General features: G+C 34.9%; 1 protein-coding gene across 5 annotated transcripts in view; it reads right to left on the reverse strand.

Moving 5' to 3' along the window:
* Positions 1–202: 202 nt before the first annotated feature.
* The window catches only part of Ipp (intracisternal A particle-promoted polypeptide), a 31,063-nt gene continuing 10,599 nt past the window's right edge, over positions 203–20,666 (reverse strand). For 3 of the 5 annotated variants that reach the window (XM_003462493.5, XM_013144234.3, XM_063236379.1), the window contains exons 4-9: positions 18,021–18,176; positions 16,517–16,684; positions 13,367–13,504; positions 11,425–11,547; positions 8,756–8,976; positions 203–1,617 (exon numbers count right to left, since the gene is read on the reverse strand). In XM_003462493.5, coding sequence (XP_003462541.1) covers positions 1,393–1,617; positions 8,756–8,976; positions 11,425–11,547; positions 13,367–13,504; positions 16,517–16,684; positions 18,021–18,176 — 1,031 coding nt within the window. In that variant the 3' untranslated portion in view covers positions 203–1,392. Of the gene's footprint in view, positions 1,618–8,755; positions 8,977–11,424; positions 11,548–13,366; positions 13,505–16,516; positions 16,685–17,669; positions 17,785–18,020; positions 18,177–20,666 lie in introns of those variants that run through there. The other 2 variants (XM_063236380.1, XR_010043151.1) reach the window with 2 other exon arrangements.

Raw genomic sequence — 20,666 nt, forward strand, 5'->3', positions numbered from 1 at the left:
ATTAACTAGTGATTTCCTACTGTTTAGTTTTTTCTGTAAACCTGTATAACTTGTACCCTTTCTCTGCTTTTTTTTCTCCTTAAATAAAATTTAAAAAAAATTAAATGCAAAGCTAATGTGTATACCCAAGAAGTTAAATTGAAAAGCTTGTATAATCCAACTTACCACAGGAGTTTTACTAATAAACTAAGGTAATAAGTAATTCAAAGAAAAGAAAAAAGTTAGATACTTTATTCATACATTGTTTTAAAAATAATCTTTTTCCTAGGAAGTAATAAGCATATTTACAATTAACTTTTAAAGGCTTTTCTGGGCCTGTTGAACCCAAACACTTGTTATTCTTCTGCGATTGCAACATAAAACATTTATCTTTATCAGGTCATTTTAAGTTGTACTAGGAGTAATGAAAACTAAATTGTCCCAATAATTCAGCCTTCTCCAAGCTGAGCAACAGCTCTGCAGTAAGCTCATACCTAGACCTGTCTGTCCAAGTACAAGTAAAGTTCACAAAGCTTGATAATCTAATAAAAGTTCCTTCTTCCTAAAGCCAAACTTTTTTTGTGAGGCAGGCTCTTATTACATACCCCAGGCTTGAGCTAGTAATCCTCCTGCCTCAGCTCCTCAAGTACTAGTATAACACCAAAGAGATAATATTGGTGACTACATATAAACCAAGGAAGAAATTTCTAGGTGTATAATGCTGTCTGCTGGGCTTTTGACCCATTGTAACATCCTATTTCAACCAAGGACTATCATTAAGAAACTTAATTCCTTACTTATGTTCTCAGAACCATCCTATGCTATGATACTATGCTATCAACAAGCAAAAATTTTAAATATACAGATATTTCCCACATACTCCTAATATGTCTGTTGCCATTAAAATGAGGCCAGTGAAAACTGCTATCAAATTAAAGTAGGAAGTTATTTCACCCCCTTTTCTTTGCAGGGTGAACTGTGGCCATGAAAAATGGTGCTATGGATTAAATCATGAATGTTCAGGAGTCTTTAAACTTTCACAGATATTATTTCTACATCATATAAGGGTTATGTTACAATTTGAAGTACACTGGGAAAACAGCTAAAGGGACTATACTCTCAGAAGCTTCTAGCAAACACTGTTTACAACTAAGTCTAACTGGAAAACTATAGAGCATAAACAGCATTTCTGTGAGAAGTTTGGCAAATTTGTGTGAGCTCTTTCCTATTTTTTAAACATGTATTTTCTTCCTCAATTTTTAAAAAACTTACTCTTTAGTTACTTATCTACCTAATACATGGAAAGCTCAATAGAATCAAGAGTGACCTGTTACCAAACATTATATGTTTGATTTGCAAAAGGACAGCTCTTACATTTACAAAATGTTCTTTGTGATCTTAATGCTTTGTATTTCATAATACAGCAACACCTCCTTCACAACGACTTGTGATCATATTACCAATTTCTGTCCATGTATCTGAATGAGGGTTATAAACTTCAACTGAGTCCAAAGTCCCTGGGGCCAAGAAATCATGGCTGGCAGATCGACCTCCAGCAACATACAGAAGACTATTGATTGCCACAACACACATGCCTGCTCGAGGCACTTTCATCGAGGCGACTTCAACCCACTTTTCCTGGTCAAAAGGGGGAAAAAAATAAACATGAATGTCATAAAATTATAGTAGGGATAAATTCAGACAGTTTGGTTTTACATGTTTAAATTTTAAACAATGCAGTCATACGAGCATGTAGAACATTTTTAAATGAGTTTTTCAGTAGAACTGGACGAAATAGTGAATTGAGAAGCAAATAAGAAAAAAATGTCTGAGTATAAATTAAGATCAAGAGGTGATCTAATATATATGTGCCAGCATTCTGAAAACCTAAGATTATAGAATACAAGTAGATAATACATTCAATAAAATAAAACAAAAAGAAGTACAACACTCCAGGAAAAACTTGTTTCAGTGGGCTTCTTAAAGACTTTAATAATAATGCTACAAAAACCTTGAAAATTTCCAAAAGAATGATGCAATAAATGCCAAATTTATTGTCTTTTCTAAACATTTTTTTTTTTTTTTTTTTTGGTGCTGGGGATCAAACTCATGAACTTGAGCTCATCAGGTAAGCACTTGAGCCACTGAGCTAAATCCCAGTTGCCAAATTTATTTGATCATGAAATCTTTGTTTTAAGGACTATCCAGTGGGAGTTAGCAATTTGCAAAACAAATTTTCAAGGTTTGGGTACTATAGTGTATTTCTGTATAGCCTAAGAATAAAAAATGATTTTTCCATGTTAAAAGGTTATTTTTTAAAAAAAAAGAATATGTTGAGAAGATGCTGTATTTGACCAACAAGGCCAAAAATATTTCCTGAAGAAATCCCAATTAGCTTCTCTTCCTAAAATTACTATTAGGGTCCCACTGCAGGGGAACTGTCTATACCTATAAAACAGCAAAGCTAATAAAGTTCCTAAAACGTAATAAGGAAAGAAAGGAGCAAGTAGCCAGATAATAAAGAATAGATTATATATAAATAAAGCATACTGTAAACGAAGTTTTTGAAATCTTTAAAAGTGAACATTGGTTACTTATTAATGCTAGAGAATAAGCTTTTTGAGGACACAGACTTAGTTAATGACCTTTTCATCTTAGGACCTAGTATAGTCCCAGCCCATTATAGACAGTTGATGTATGTTTGCTGATCCAAACAAATGAAATTCTGAAATAATAAAATCAGGGATAGTTCTTTAAAATTGAAGCATCAAATTAAATTTGAAGGTGACAAGCATTTGTAATAATGGAATATGTCCCAAAATAGTATAGATGAAAAATAATTATAAATTAAAAGATATATTCATGGGGCTTGGGATTTAGCTCAGTGGCATAACCACTTGCCTTGCAAGCAGGCGGTCGTGAGTTCGATCCCCGATACCGATAAAAAATAAAATTAAACTAAATTAAAAAAAAAGAAAAAATATATTCATTAAATATCCCTACTGGTTAAGATAAATTAGGGTGTTTTGAGGTTATGTTTATAATTAAGGAGAATAGAGGTTGGGATTTAGTTCAGTGATCGAGTGCTTGCGTAGCAAGTTTGAGGTTCTGGATTAGTTCCTTAGTACCAAAAGTTTGAAAAAAAAAAGAAAAAAGCAACTATAATAAGGGAGCACTAACCTTTGCTTTCTCACAAAAATGCCCCTTGACAATTTTGGAGCATGCAGCTTATCCTCCTGTATTGTTTTTTTCATTTCTATCAGTGTATCAGAACTACAGTTTGCTCTTTATTACAAGTGACCTTAAACTGTAAGATCAAAAACATGTTCTACATTATCTTTATAGAATTTGCTGGAATTTATGAATTAAGACTTCCGTAAGTAGTAAGCAACAAAATTTCAGATTTATCTATTAAAAACCAAGGTAACATTGCTAAGAGTTATTTTGGAACTAAGACATCTTCATTTCATAGCCATACAGAAAAGTTAGTAACAGGAAATATCCTCAAAAAGTTCATTTTCTAGGCAGGTGTGGTGGCAAATGTCTGTAATTCTAGTACTCCAGGAGGTGGAGAAAGGAGGATCACAATTTGGAGCGCAGCCTAGCCATCTTAGACCTTGCCTCAAAAAATAAAAAGGGCTACAAATGCAGTTCAGTACAAAGGCCTTGGTTCATTCTCCAGTATTATGAAACAACAACAACAAAAAAATACTTTACTTTCTATATTAAAGAGATCAAAATATAGAAGGTGAAAGAAATCTAAAGTATCACAAAAGTCTGAAACTCATAAGAAATGAGAATAAAAATCCTATGCTTTCTAGAACATGGATGTCCACTTTGTCACTTGGTGGGGGAGGAGGGGTTACTGAGGATTGAATTATACTGAACTATATCCTCAGCTCTTCTTTAATCTTTTATTTTGAAAGAGGGTTACACTGTCACTGAGTTGCCCATGCTGAGCTTGAACTCATGGTCTTCCTTCCTCGACCTCCTACAGTGCTTAAATTACAGGTATGTACCATCATACCTGGTAGACTACTATTTAACACTGTATGGAGAAAATAAATAAATAAATAAAATACCGATTTTAAAAAAAGACTGAAATGTAATAAAACTATATTTTTTAAAAAAACACCATGGAAAGTTCTAGCTAGGGTAGGAAGAAAAGTAAAGTAAAAGGCATAAAATAGAGATAGTCCAGATTTTAAAACTTAAACTATATTTATAGATAATGTTAACTTGTATATAGAAAATCCAAAAGAAACACACACACACACATACACCCCAAATAAAACCTTTTTAGGGCCAAAGATGTAGCTTAGTGGTATAGTGCTTGCCTACCATGTGTAAGGATTTAATGCCAGTACCACAAAACAATAACAAAAAAACCCCTATACACTACAAATACAACAAGGTTGCAGTACACAAGATCAATATTCAAAAGTCAATTATATTTCTATACACTTGATGAACATTTGAAATGAAATTAAGAAAATAACTCAGTTTACAATAGTACCAAAGGAATAAAATGCTTTGGAACAAATTAAATCAAAAAAGTATAAAGAACTGAAAACTACAAGAGGTTGTTTGCTCTTTTTCTTTTTTTAACTTTTTATTGGTACTAGGGATGGAACTCACGACCGCCTGCTTGCAAGGCAGGTGCTTATGCCGCTGAGCTAAATCCCCAGCCCCTAAGAGGTTGTTAAACCAAAGGCAATCTAAATAAAAGACATCCCATATTCATGAATCAAAAGGCTTAATACTGTTAAGATGGCAATATTCTCCAAATTAATGTCAGATTCAATGCAGCTCTCCCTCATTCCCATATATACACAGAAACCAGCTAGCTTCTTTGCAGGAAATTATAACTTGACCCTAAAGTTCACATGAAACTCAAAGATCCCAGAATATCTTAAATTTTAAAAGAAGATTGCCAGGCGTAGTGGTAAACACCTGTAAAACCAGCATTCTACTGGTTGAGGTGGGAGGATTGCTGAGAGTTCTGGGCCAGGCTGAGCTACATAGTGAATTCAAGGCCAGCCTGGACTATACAGCAAGACCTGTCTCAAAAAACAAAACAAAACAAAAAAAATTCACATTTGGAAGACACACTTTCTGACTCCAAAGTTACTACAGTGCCATAGAAGTTAAGACACTGTAATGCAGATACTGTCATTCACTAAGTGGACCTGAAACTTTTTGGAGAAATGGCTCATTCCAAAGCTGGAAAAAAAAAGTGTAAGATGAGCCTAAAATATTTTATTATGACAAAAAGAAAAGATGTGGTCAATGAATTGTGGGAACATACTAAAAAGAGAGGAAGGTGTTCCATTTTAGATGTAAGAGGTTAATTGTTTGAATGCAGATGTCTTGTGCTCTGGGTGACTGATTTGGGCAATGTGCAATGTATGTACCATTGTTGTCCCCTGATTGTTGTGTTTTGAAGTTTTTATTTTTTTCCTCTTTGAAATAAATGGATTTGAAAAAAGAAAAAAGAAAGAGGTTAATTGTTACCAAACTTGCCTTCCTGCCATTAAGACCTAGAAAACTGGACAAGACACATGAAACGAAGTTCTCAGACACTGGAAAACAGACAATGCTAAACTGATTTCTGAGAAAAATAAATGAGATGAGGGAGGTGAGGGAGAAATGAGAAATATAAATGTTTTGAGGGATTTTCTCACATCAGTATCAGAAGAGCATGATATTTAATTTAGGAGAGTGAGACAGGAGAGATTGAAAACACCTGAAATTTACAGAGACTAGAGGTCCCCTTGAGTCTTTGGTTGACTACTAGTCTATGCCTGCATAGAGTGAGACTCCACAAAAGCAAGTAAACAACAAATAGTATTAATTGTAACTCCTGAATTCTCAGAGTTCACAAAAGACTGGATGATACTCAAGTTCTGACCAACCAAAGTGAACAGACCTTGTTAAACACCTGAAAGAATTCTATAGAGAGCCAAGGGGGTCGTGATTTAGTAGCAGGGCTACACTAGACTTAAAAGACCACTTTAGATTCTTCCAACAAAATTTAAAAATCAGTTTCAAAAGAATTAATCTAATATGGAAATAAGTGAACACTTCTTTAAGAAAGTAAAATCCGGCCAGACGTGGCATATTGCTGTAATCCCAACTCCTGGGGAGGCTGAAAAAGAACTGCAAGTTCCTGTCTCAAAATAAAAAATATAAAGGGATAGGGAGATAGCTCAGTGGTAATGTTCTTGCCTACAGCTCCTGGGTTAATTTCTAGTATATCAACAACAAAACAAAATCCAAATACACAGCAACATGACATTTAAAATATCCAGGATCAAATTCATAGTTATTAGAAATATGGTAAGGTAGAGAGTGTGGCTCAACTGAAAAGAAAAAGTCAACAGAAACCCAAAAATTACAGACATGATAAAACTGACAATTTTAAAACCATTATTTAGATGATTGAAAATATGACAAGAGAGAAGACCTAAAAATATTTACTAAAACAAAAAATTATATAATTTCTTAAATATAAAACTAGGTGCGGGGCTGGAGATTTAGCTCAGCGGCATAAGCGCCTGCCTTGCAAGCCGGCAGTCGTGAGTTTGATCCCTGGTACCGATAAAAACAAAAAAGACAAAAAAAAAAAAAAAAAACTAGGTGCAAGTAGACATTGGAGAAGATTAATGAACATGAAGACAGAAAAAGAGAAATTATACAAAGTAAAATACAGAAAACAAAGGCTAAAAAAAAGCCTCAGTAACTGTGCAACAGTATCAAGTGGTTTCATACACATAAATGCAGTCACAGAAAGATGGCACAATAATAGATGAAGAACTAAGAAAGTTTTCCAATTTGAGGAAAACTAGAATCTCACAGATACAAAAAGTTCAACAAATTCCAAGCAAGTTAAACACAAAACTCTTAAAATGTAAAATCACAAATTACTGAAAACTTGTGATAAGAGATTTCAAAGACTCAATGAAAAAAGCCACATAACGTATGGGAAAACAAAGATAAAAAAATCACTGTGATGTTGGTGTTATATAGCTCAGTGGCAAAAGTGCCTGCCTGGCAAGTGCAAGTCCTGAGTTTGATTCCTGGTACCAAAAAAGAAAAAAAAAATGACTGTGACTTCCCATCAGAAACTATGTGAGAAGAAACTAAACATCTTCAAGGTGCTGAAAGAAAAATCAACTTAAAATTCTGTGCTCAGAAAAGTATCTTTCAAAAACGAAGGTAGAAAAAATGTTTCAGAAAATAAAAACCTGAGTGCAACGAGACCTATACTTGAAAAATTAAAGGAAGTTCTTCAAGCTAAGAGAAAATATGACAGAAACTCAGTTCTACCCCCTCAAAAAAACCCAGAATTAGAAATGGTATTTGTATATATTATGAAAACTCATTAAAGTATTTTGAATTGTTTAAAAGTGAACCATGAAATTTGAAACATATATATACAAGTAAGGTGTATTACAACAATACCATAAAGGATAGGAAGGAGAAAAAGGGCTGTCAGTTTAGCTCAGCGGCGTTAAATACCTGCTTGGCAAACATGAGGTCATGAGTTTGAGCCCTGGCACCACAAAAAAAAAAAAAAAGAGAGAAGGAAAAAATAAAAGTGTATTTTTAAAGTTTTTTATAAATATATAAAGTATATATTTTACCATGGTGTTATCTCCAGCCCATGGATCAAGTCAAGTAAATTAGAAAATATTTCAAAATAAACCAGGCGTGGTGATGCACTCCTATAATCCCAGTACTTGGGTGACTGAGGCAGGAGGGTCACTGCAAATTCAAAATCAGCCTACAAAGTGAGCTCAAGGCTAGTCTGAACTGCATAGTGAGACCCTGCCTCAAAAAAAAAAAAAAAAAAATCAAAATAAATGCTAATTAAAATACAAAGAGCCACGTGGTGGCACACACCTATAATCCTAGCATTTGAGAGGCTGAAGTAGGAGGATTGCTGGGAGTTTGAGGCCAGTGTGAGCTACAAAGTTAATTCAAATTCAGCCTCAGCTGTATAGTGAAACCTTGTCTCACGAAGACAAAAAACAAATACAAACATAGTAAAATGTATAGGATGTGGCTAAATCAGTGCTTGAAGAACATTTATACCTTTAAAGTCTCATATTTTAGAAAAAGGAAATCAATCATCCCAGCTTCTACTTTAAGAATTTAGAAAACTGAGCCAGGCCTGGGAGCGCACACTGATAACTCCAGCACTCTGGAGGCTAAGGCAGGAAAATTGCCACAAATTGTGGCCAGCCCTGGCTGCATAATGAGTTCAAAGTCAACCTGAACTACATGGTGAGACCCTGTCTCAAAAAAAGAAAAAAATGCTAGGTGTGGTGGTATACACCTGTAATCTCAGCACTCTGGCTGAGGTAAAAGGATTGCTACAAACTCAAAAACAGCCTGGACTTCATGCAAAACTCTGTCTCAAAAGAAAAGAGTTGGGGCTGGAGATTTAGCTCAGTGGCATAAGCGCCTGCCTTGCAAGCAGTCAGTCATGAGTTCGATCCCCGGTACCGGTAAAAAGGAAAAAGACAAAAAAAGAAAAGAGTTACAAAAAAAAGGGCAACACCCAAAATAAATAGAAAAATAGTAGAAATTAAAGAAACAGAAAATGGACAATAGAAAAAAAATCAATGATGCTAAAGCCAATTCTTTGAAAACAAAGGGAGTAAAAACCAAAAATGATCAAACTCATGACTGAAACAGAACACATCACTGTAGATCTCACAGACATTAAAAGAAAACCAAGATACTAAATATTTGAAATCATCCAACATACCTCTTCAAAGGAATATTTTTCTACAGTATGAAGAGCATCTTGTGTCTCATTCCAGCCTCCAATAGCATAGATGCAGTCATTGAGTGCAGCTACCCCAAGATATGCTCTTCTGGTTCCCATCGGAGGAAGCGGAGACCAACGCTTAGAAAGTGGATCATAGACTTCAAAAGAACAAAGTTCTATTCCTTCATTGCTGATTCCCCCAATTACATATATTAAACCTGGAAATGGAATAGTTTTGCTCAGATATCACAGAAAGTAATATATGATAAGTAATAGGTGTCATCCATGTTTGCTGAGCTAATGCTGTATTTAATTCCAAGGTTTACAAAATTATTTATAGAAAAAAATTAACTTGTGTCTGTATTATCACATCTCACATTTAAGCACATTGCAAAAATTAGGACTATTAATTTAATGTGGCATTGAATTTTCAAAGAAATTAAGGATATTATAACAAAATAATTTGTTAGATGATGATTTTTCTCTTTTCACTATCTGATGATCTCAGGTATCAGATCTACTGCCAGTACCCACAAATAAAAAAGAAAAGGAATATGGATTTTTCCATGTACTTAAACTAGAATGCCACTGCCCTCTTTGATGACACTCTAATTATTGCTCAAAGTACCGTATTTAATTTAGTTATGTAGGAGCCTGAGGCAGGAGGTTCACTGTAAGTTCTAGGCCCGTGTGGGTTACATAGTGAGTTCAAGGCTAAACTGAACTACAAAGTGAGACTTGTCTCAAAAAAACAGAAAGATGTCTCTACCTGTGTCCTTCTTTCCTGGTGACCCTGAGGAATTGCCTTCCTCCCAGCAGTGGGCTCATGCTGAGACCTCTGGTTAGGCACAGTTGTCTGAGCCAGGGACGGGGTCAAAGGAGGCAGGGAAGTTGAAGTAGACTTGGGAAGAGACTGGTAGGCAGGAGCCAGGTTTGAATAGAGGTTCAATGGCGCCACGTGGCAAGGTCAGCAGAAGCTGAACAAGAGAAAGCTAATCTGGAGGGAATGTCAAGTGGACCTGGTGCTACTATCACAGTGGAGTCCTGGCCATATCAGGAACTGACTTGATCGGTTAGAAGCAAAACTTAAACTTACCCCTTTGTTTTCTTGTGACTACATTCCTCACAGAGAATCAGTTCATGTACATAAAATGTCTTAATTCTTTTTACATCCAGCCCTGCATCTTTTGATCCCTTTCCCATTTGTGAAAGATCTATCTCCCTGTTTCCTATTGCCTATTTTTGTTTTTTAATTCATTTCTACATTGGGTTTCTTAAAAAAGAGAACTCATGCGATATTTAAGCTTAGGTGTTTGATTTATTTCACAACATTATGTTCTCAATGCGCATCCATTTTCCTACAAACAACTCAGGTATACCCTGTTTTGTAGTAGAGTAGTACTCCATTGCATATAAACCCCACATTACGATTGGCATGGTGGCCCATGCCTGTAATCTTAGCACTCAGGAGGCTGAGGCAGGAGAATCACTGGGAGTTTGAGGCCAGCATGGGCTACATAGTAAACTCAAAACTAGCCTGAACTACATACATAGTGAGACCCTGTCTCAAAAAAAAAAAAAAAAAAAAAAAAAAGAAACATGAACAAAATGTTAGTAACATAGGTTTTAGTCTAGCTTAGCCATACCCAACTATGACTTTGAACTTTAGCTTTCTCATCTATAAGTGAAAGAAAATGAAATAAAGATCTCTTTCTGCCTTTATGGTTTTAGATGGGAAAATAAAAGTGTTAGAATGTTAAAAATACTAAATATAAAATAACTAAAGAATAGTGAAACATTAAACAATAAAATATAGTCCATTTCATGTAATTTGAACATTTAAACATCCATGGAAACTGAAGAAGGTACAGTTTCCATAAAGCAGGAAGAACTTGAGCTGGACATGAGATGCTGAATAGTTATACAGCAATAGGCAATGGGTGTACTCACTCTGTAAGTACACAGAAATTTGTTCTCTGATGTAAGCAGAGATTCAGATTCTATTTGACTGTACTTACTACTTATCTCAGGGTAGACAAAAGAACATTTATATACCACTTTTATATGTACCACAGTTATTTTCAAATCTGTTATTGGATTATATTCTTTGTGGACAGAATTATACTGTACTGTTAAAAAAAAAACCTAAAGAAGCCACGAACACTGTTCTCTACCTTGAAAACTCAACTCAGGCATTCAAGGAGAGAAAAAGACAATAATGAATGACACTTCAAATCTGTGTTTTGAAATCCAGGTATTTCTGCCTATCTAGAAATTTTAAACCAGCCTTGTTTATTACAGAAAAAAATAAATTATTTTGGTAATACATAAGATCAATAACAAGAGATAAACATTAATAAGAGATGAAAGGTAGAAATCATATACTGCTGATGTCACTCAATACTAACAGACCTAAATTATACTGTTATAAAAATAAAGCTTTAAGCTCAGTTTTAAAACATACATGTACAGGGGCTGAGGATATAGCTCAGTGGCACAAGTGCCTGCCTGGCAAATGTGAGATTGTGAGTTTGGTCACTGGTACCAAAAGGAAAAAAAAAAACCCAAAAAATAAAACAAAACAAAAAGTGTGTGTGTGTATGTGTGTGTATGTGTGTATATACACACACATATGTATAGTAAAAAATATTTTATAGAGTAATTACCTTGCATTTCACAACACCCAAAGTAGTAGCGTGACAGAGCCATGTTACCTACTATTTCCCATTTATTTTCATCAGGATCAAATCGTTCAATTGTGTTTCCTATCTCAGCTCCAATCCATCCACCTATGATGAAACAGAAAAAAATGTTTATTTCTAGGATAAGAAAATCTTATGACAAGCCAGGTGTGCTGGTGCTCACCTATGTTCAGCACTTCAGAGGCTGAGGCAGGTAGATCACTTCAAGTTTAAGAGTGAGCTTAAGGCCAGCCTGAATTGCATAGCAAGATTTTGTCTCAAAAAAAGAAAAAAAATAGTTGTATGACAAAGACTTTAGAAAACAATTAATTCAACTACTTTATAATATAGAGTAATATCACATGAACCAGAAGTAATTTGTCCATGATGACACAAAAAGTTAGATTATGACCATGAGTAAACTCAGGGATTTAACTCCCTGGCTAGTTTTACTAGATAATAAAACAAAACAAAGCAAAAAATTCAACATATAACATGGTAAATACAGTGTTCTGTAAAACCAACTTTTGTAATGATATCTGTGTGTTCAGAATGGTTACATTAATTAAGGCCAATACTAAGCCTAATTGGATATATACCTATTTAGAGTGATTTTACAAACTTCAAAAAAGTAGGGCTGGGGATTTAGCTTAGCGGCATAAGTGCCTGCCCTGCAAGCGCGCAGTCGTGAGTTTGATCCCCTGTACCAGTTAAAAAAAAAAAAATTTCAAAAAGGTCCTTGATACCCAAGATATCATTTCTTTAATATTCTCCAATTATTGACATTGAAAATGTTCCCTTCTTTTTTTTTTTTTTTTTGTACCGGGAGCAAACTTACAACCTCATGCTTACCAGGAAGAGCACTTGAGCAGCTGAATTAAATCCCCAACCCAGAAAATGTTTGCTTCTACACTTTGAAATATAACTGAAAAATACAAGCTGGGCACGGTGTTGCTAACTACTGTAATCTCAGCACTCTGAAGGCTGAGGCAGGAGGATGTTGTGAGTTTGAGGCCAGCCTGGTCTACATAATGAGTTCAAGAGTAGCCTGTACTACACAAAGACCCTGTTTCAAAACAAAATAAAACAAGACAAAAAAAGAGAAACATGAAAGTATTTGTGAGAGTGATGAAAAGAACAATGAATTAAATTTACATTGATGTATGCTAGACATGGTATTGCATGTCTATAGTCCCAGCACTTAGGAGGCTGAGGCAGAAGGATCCTTGCAAGTTCGAGATCAGCCTGGGCTACAAAAGTGAGTTCAAGACCAGCCCAAAGTCTATAGAAAAACTCTGTTTTAAAAAGACCAAAAAAATTCACATTGAGGTAACTGGTATCTTTTCCAGTATAGGTGCTGACGGACAGAGAAGGGGGAGGACATTAAGTTCTATATAGTAAATTATAAAGGTGGTAACATGAAGCAAATAAGAGAGACTATACCTATTTTCACTTTAACACAAAATATATTTTTTTAAAAAATCACATAACCGTTCACTAAATTTGTAATAATGAAAATAATGTATCTCAGAACTTTCTTTTGGTGTCTTTAACTTTTTTATGGGCTCTGTTATACTGGATATAAATAATTAGGCTAAAACAGAGTGATAAAAGTGCTATGTACTTAGTTAAAATTAGGAGATTTAACTAGTCAGCAAAAGTGATTTACTGGACATAAGCATCTATAAATTACCTCTATCTTCTTTGAAAACTACATACTTAAGGGGAAACAAGCTCAAAGAGAATGATAATAGAAAGACTGTAAAAACAATAAAACTGTGTACTTGACAATATTCTCTAAATAATACAAATTGAGAATGAGAATTTACAAAGCTGAAAAGATACTTATGGGAAAGAAGAAACGTCTCTAACCAGAATTTAAGAATTCAAATAATTCTATTACACTTAAACTGAACAGCATAATTACCCAAAGCATAGATAGCTCCATAACACACACAAACTCCCAAGCCACAACGGGGATGATTCATCGAAGCTATAGTTGTCCACTGCTTAGTAACTGGATCATAGCATTCGGTACAGTCAAAAATCATTGAATCCTTTTCACCTGGTTTAAACAAAAGAGACACATCAGAAGGTTTTGTACTGCTAATAGACTAGTACCATAATACAATATTCAGTACACTCCTTATTTTCAGAAATCCCTGGCCCTGAAATTTTTTTTTAAAAAATACCACTTAGGGGTTGGGGATTTAGCTCAGCGGCATAAGCACCTGCCTTGCAAGCAGGTGGTCATGAGTTTGATCCCCGGTACCGGTAAAAAGAAAAAAAAAATACCACTTAAAATAAAATCTTAAAATACAGTATACTATACTTAACAGTAAGTCTAGCTAGGCATGGTGAGCAAATTCCAGCTACTCAAGAGGTTAAAGCAGGAGGATCACAAGTTCAAAGCCAGCCTGGGCAATTTTTTCTTTTGTGTAGGAGGAGTTTGAGACAAGGCCTTACTATGTAGTTCAGACTGGCCTTGAACTCACTATGCAGCCCCAACTGTCCTCAAATTCATGGCAATCCTCCTATCTTAACCTTCTGAGAGCTTGGACTACAGGAGTGTACCACCACCAAATCCAGTTCAGCCTGGGCAATTTAGTGAGATTCTGTCTTAAAATAAAAAACGTTAAAGGGGCTGGGGATATAACTCACTAATCCCTGGGTTCAATGCCTAGTACTAGAAAAAAAAAAAAAGTAAGTCTAGGGCCTGGAAGTATATAGCTCATCAGTGACAGAGTGTACACTTGGCATCTATGAGCCCTGTATTCGATTCCCAAACCACATACATACACATGAAAAATTAAATCTAATCAAAAACTGTTCAAGGCTTCAATGGACAAAAATTATAAATCTACTTAGATAAAATTTTAAATTAAGGAACATCTAAATAAATGAACTCAAGAGATATATCATATTCATGAACTATAAGAGTCAGCAAAGGGGGGCTGGGGATTTAGCTCAGTGGCATAAGCGCTTGCCTTGCAAGCAGGCAGTCCTGAGTTTGATCCCCGGTACTGATAAAAAGACAAAAACAAAAAAAAACAACAAAAAAAAAGAGTCAGCATAGGGCTGAGGATTTAGCTCAGTGGCATAACAGCCTGCCTAGCAAGCGAGGTTGTGAGTTTGATCCAGTACCATACACACACACACAAAAAGAGTCAATGTAAAAATAATTATTCCTAAATTGATTTATAGATTTAATACCATCCCAATTTGCCCTATAAAAATACAATTGGGTGGGGGGAGTCTTTTTTGAGGCAGGGCTTCACTATATGGTTTAGGCTACCTCAAACTCATGGTGATTCTTCTGCCTCAGCCTCCCAAATGCTGGGATTATAGGTATGTGCACCAACTCTAGCTCAAAAATCAGATTTTTTTTTTTTTGATGCCAGGGATTGAACTTACAACCTCACGCTTGCCAGGCAGGTGCTTATTCTGCTGAGCTAAATCCCTGGCAAGAAACAAGATTTGATTTGATTTGACTTATTTTATTTTATTTTATTTTTGGTACCAGGAATCAAACTCAAGACCTCATACTTGCCAGGCAGGTGTAATGCCACTGAGCTACATCCCCGGCTGCAAAAATCAGATTTTTCAAGGATTTTGGCCACTGTGTTCCCTCCTGTATAGCAGTCTAACCTCATACTGTAGTTTTATTTATTTTTTTTCTTATTTTCACTTGGCTCAAACTCACTTTGCAAAATGTATTTTCTTTTCCTACCTTTAATAAAACTTTGCTACCATTAAAAAAAAGAATTTAGGGCCAGGGATTTAGCTCAGTGGCATAAGAACCTGCTTTGCAAGCGCATGGTCATGACAATAAAAAAAATAAAGAATTTAATGAGTTGAATCTAAAATTTATATAGAACTACAAAGAACCAAGAATACCCAAACACCAGCAGAAAAGTATAAGTTGAGAGAAACAGCCCTATTATATTTTAAGACTTATGATTGAGCTAGAGTAATTAAGATAGAGATAGACAGAAACTAATAGTACAAAAAGAAATTCTAGGAACAGATCCATATATAAACTTTGATATTTGAAGAGTTAGTACCACAGAGCAAGGGTGGGGATGGATGACAGTATTTTTGTCTTAACCATTTTTATTTGATTAAATTGATAAACGAATACAACAAAATTTTTTGTGAAACCACTGGCAATATACTAAACTTTAAAGAATTTATTTCAACTTCACTCACTTATGTTTCTTTTTTTTTTTTTTTGCTTTTAAATTTCTTGAGAACTTATGTTTCTTAGAATGGAAATATATATATGTTACTCAGCAATAAATACATAGTGGTTTAAATTTATACTGACCCAAATTTATTCCAGTTAAATGAAGAATGTACAAAAAAATTCTTTTGCCTTAACAATTCAAATTACAGTATATTTAAAATAAGAGCCACATTAAATATATATTTTTTTTTCCTTTGAGACAGGATCTCACTAGTAGTTCAGGTTGGCCTCGAGCTCACAGTGATCCTCCTATTCTCCTACCTGAACTTCCTGAATGCTGGGATTATAGGTATGCACCACCATACCTGCAATTATTTGATTATCAGCACTGAAAAAAATATGGCATGGAGAGTGGTGGCAGCACTGTTGGCAATGGAAGAAAAAAAATGGTGAATCTTACAACAAAGCAAATTAACAACTAAAAGAGTTTTCCTTCTGGTTATTCAAAGTTCTGTCCTATTTTTTGTGTTGGGATAACAGGATCTCTCTAGTTTGTGATATTCAACAATCTGTTTCTTTTTCTTTCTTTAATCCATTCAATATTTATTGTTTATTAAACAATCTATATGAATATTATATAATACTTAGCAATATATACAAACAATACAAAAATGTAGCTAAGTAGAGGAAAGGGAAGGAGGCAGCACAAAAAAAATGTAGACAGTGTAGATTCTAGCACTCAAGAGGCTAAGACAGGAAGATTACAAAACTGAGGCCAGAATGGACCACATAGTGAGTTCAAGGCCAGCCCAAACTACAATGCAAGATCCTATCTCAAATAACAAGGCACAATGAGGTTTAATAAGGGAAACAATACATTTGTATCATTACCTCCAATAGCATAGACCATCCCTCCCAGAACTGCTACTCCCAGTCCACATCGAGCTTGATGAAGTGAAGACACAGTGGTCCAATACTGACTAAAGGTATCAAAACGTTCTACACAGCTGAGGGCTCTGCTATCACTCCAGCGACCCCCCTGCAACCGTGTATACCCACCTAAACAAAAGAAGGAAAAGAAGGAAACAGCAAATTACTTACTGCTAAATATGCAAGTGACAATAATGAGGAAACTAACCCTGTATATCTAAACAGAATAGGACTATTACTTACCAAGACATAAATGCTTTAGAGCTTCCATATAAAAAAAAAAATATATATATGGGGGGGGTTGAGTCAGGGTCTTGCTTTATAGTGCAGGATGGCTTCAAACTCCTAGAAATCTTCTGTCTCAGCTTCCCACCACACCCAGCTTAATACATATTTTGTACTGGGAATCAAACCGCTTGATGGGTAGGTGCTGTGCCACTGAGCTATATCCTCGGCCCAATATATTATTCTTTTTTTTTTTTTTTTTTTGTCTTTTTCGTTTTTATCGGTACCAGGGATCGAACTCACGACTGCCTGCTTGCAAGGCAGGCGCTTATGCCGCTGAGCTAAATCCCCAGCCCCAATATATTATTCTTTAATATGGCAAATTCTGAAAGATTATGGTTTAAAAGCAACAAGGTTAACCTCAGTGGTTTAGCACCTGGTCTTGGTTGTAAAAGAATACTAAAATAGGGGCTGGGGATTTAGCTCAGCGGCATAAGCACCTGCCTTGCAAGCAGGCAGTTGTGAGTTCGATCCCTGGTACCGATAAAAAGGAAAAGGAAAAAGAAAAAAAAAAAAAAAAGAATGTTAAAATAGGCTGGAGATTTAGCTCAGCAGCATAAGCGCCTGCTTTGCAAGTGTGTGGTTGTGAGTTCCATCACTGTTACCGATAAAAAAAAAAAAAAAGAATGTTAAAATATATAAATAAAATATAAATCTAAACCACTGGTTATCTGTCTAGCTAGGAAGTTTTATCTTGACTTCCACTAGTATCTTTTTCAATTAAAAATAGTGGGTTAAAATCCTTGTTTTCACTGCACATCCCATCAATAAAAAATTTAGCATATGTCCCAAAAGTATATATTTATAAACCAGATGTGATGGCACACACCTGTAATCCCAGTACAGGTGAAGCAGGAGAATCACAGCAAGTTCAAGGCCAGCTGGGTTATAAAGTGAGTTCAAGGGAAGTCTGAATTGCATAGTGAGACCCTGTCTCAAAAAGACTTTAAAAAAAGAGTAGTATAATTAGTTTACTTATACACAAATTATATTTCTATATTATAGTCAGTTTTAGAAACACTGACTGTAATATATGAATACAACTTATAAATTTATAGCCTGAAAGAAAAATTAAATATATCTCTAATGTACCTAATATTCTGACATGGATAGTAATCACAACAAACTATTAGAAAGCTTTGATTCTGTAATAAAGATAATTTCTATTACTTTTTCTTACCTACTGCATACAGGTACTTTCTTGCTTTCTTTCGAGGTCGAACTTTAGATGTCTGCAGAAAACTACAAAATTTGTTCTCTTTTGGAGATTTGGACACTTCACAGTACTCTTTCAAAAGTGTTTGCAATGCAACACGAAGATTAAAATCAGATACTCCTAAAGCAGTGATTAAAAAGATACTGTTTTAAATACTGTTGAAAAGATATGTACTGATAGACATATTCAGCGAATTAATAAAAATTCATTGCTATGGAGAATATATTTTACTTAAATTTATCAGAAGTGTTTTTTGGGGTTTTTTTTTTTTTTTTTTTTTTTGTCTTTTTGAGACAGAATCTTGCTATGCAGTTCAGGTTGGCCTTGAGCTCACTTTGTAGTCCAGGCCGGTCTCCAATTTGCAATAATCCTCCTGCCAGAGCCTCCTGAGTGCTGGGATTATAGGTGTACAACACTACACCTAGCTTCAAAAGTTTTTGTTTTTGTTTTTTTTTATTGGTACCGGGGATCGAACTCACAACCGCCTGCTTGCAAGGCAGGTGCTTATGCCACTGAGCTAAATCCCCAACCCCCAAAAGTTATTTTTAAAAACATGTTTCACAGTGTATTAGACAGTAAAAATCAAACAAATGTTCTTAGTTCTTGGCCAAGCTTAGTTCTAACCTGTGATTTTCTTAATACTTGTGTATCCACATTATTCAATTTGTACATCTAAATTTTATTTGTACTCAGAATTATTCTAATTAGCAAAACTATAGTTTATATCAAAAAATAAAAATATGCTTCACAATATTAAATTTGAAAACATATATATAAGGGTTTCAAATAAAGACAAGGAGAAATAAGATCATAATTATCTAACAACATTTTTAAAAAGTCAAAAATCTTATACTAATAACAAGAAGGATATCTACTAGAAGACTAAAAGTAGATCCCTGTCGCTCACCCTCTATAAAAATCAATTCAAAATGGATCAGAAATACTAGGTATATGATCTGAAATGAAAACTTCTAAAAGAAAACAGAGGGGAAGCATTTGAAGCTATTGGCACAGGCAGACTTCCTGAACTGCACTCCAATAGCACAGAAAATAACAGCAAGAATCAGCAGATGGGACATCAAATTAAAGTTTCTGCACAGCAAAAGAAACAATTAATTCAGTGGAAAGATGGCCTCCAGAATGGGAGAAAATCTGTGCCTGCTACTCTCTGGTCTGTGCACGACCAGAGTCTTGACCAGTAGTGGCAAACCTATGGTACACATGCCACAACAGACTGTATCATTGAAAGCTCTGAAAAGTTTGCCATCATTGGTCTAGACTATATGAAGAATTTTTAAAACTTATCAAAGAATATCAACAGCCCAATAAATATATGGGCAAATGAATTAGATATTTCCTAAAAGGGGAGTACAAATGGCCAATAAATGTATGAAAAAATACTCAAACATCTTTACGACTAGGGAATTGCAAATCAGAAAGACATTGAGATTCCATCTCAACCCAGCCAGAATGGCTATCATCAAGAAAACAAAAATCAAGCCAGGCATGGTGGTGCACACCTGTAATTCCAGCACTCAAGGGGCTGAGGCAGGAGGATCTCTGTGAGTTTGAGGCCAGCCTGGGCTACACAGTGAGTTCAAGACCAGCACACATGGCAAAGATAGACCTTATCTCAAAAATAAAATTATACTGTTGTTGGTTATGTGTTCAGTTTTAGTATATCAATAATATATATGAAATAAGTTATTTTTGGACAAAAACTTATAAGACACAAGGCTTTGTAAAGAGTGGATGACAAAAATCTCATCAGAGGCTCACAGAAACCTATTTCTCCTAAGGAAATAGCTAAGTATTTACTAACTTGTTTTTTATAAGATCTTTATCAAATGTAACTATTACAAATAACAACTACATATGCATTAATACAAACTATCACTCAAAATTCTGTTGATATTGCTAAAAGTGAAAAAACTAATGATCTATTATTTGCAGAATTACATCTTTGATGCTTAGTAATGTATTTAATTTGTAATAAGATCATTTGTAGTTCAGTCATAGCCTAATGTTTCAGTGCATAACAGTAGAAACAAATCAAAATCAAATCCTGCAACCACATCTAAAAATTTTTTTAAAAGAAATTTTAACACTATCGTTTTCCAAAATAAGAATAATGTTTTTTGAGATACTGGAGTTTGCAACTAGAGTCTTCACACTGAGTTATATCCCCAAGCCTCTCTACTTATTGAAAAGTTCTTGCCTCAGTATAAATTACTGTACAATTATGGCGGTGTTCTAATGTGGCAGAAGGCCAAAGCGGGAATGCCTACCATTTCCTGCTTCTTCCTCAGCCCTAATTCAACTCCCCTTCCTGTTTGCATGCACAGAGAATTCCAATCTGTTCCTCCAGCGTCATCAATGCCTACCCTAAGTACCACCTCTGGTCAAAGGTTACATATGTCCCATACCCAGTACTCTGGTCAAAGTAGACAGCCCAGCCGCAGTGGGTTGTGTGTTCCTTCCCAGGTCCTCACCTCAATAAACCTGTTGTTTTTGTACTCTCTATTGTGCCAGAATACTGTATCACTTATTTTATGACACAGTTTTGTTTAGTCTCTGAATTTCCTAGGTTAAAAAAATCATAAAATAAAT

The sequence above is a fragment of the Cavia porcellus genome, unplaced genomic scaffold (assembly GCF_034190915.1).
Source record: "Cavia porcellus strain 051 isolate PalLab524CR breed Dunkin Hartley unplaced genomic scaffold, mCavPor4.1 scaffold_25, whole genome shotgun sequence".
Lineage (NCBI taxonomy): Eukaryota > Metazoa > Chordata > Mammalia > Rodentia > Caviidae > Cavia > Cavia porcellus.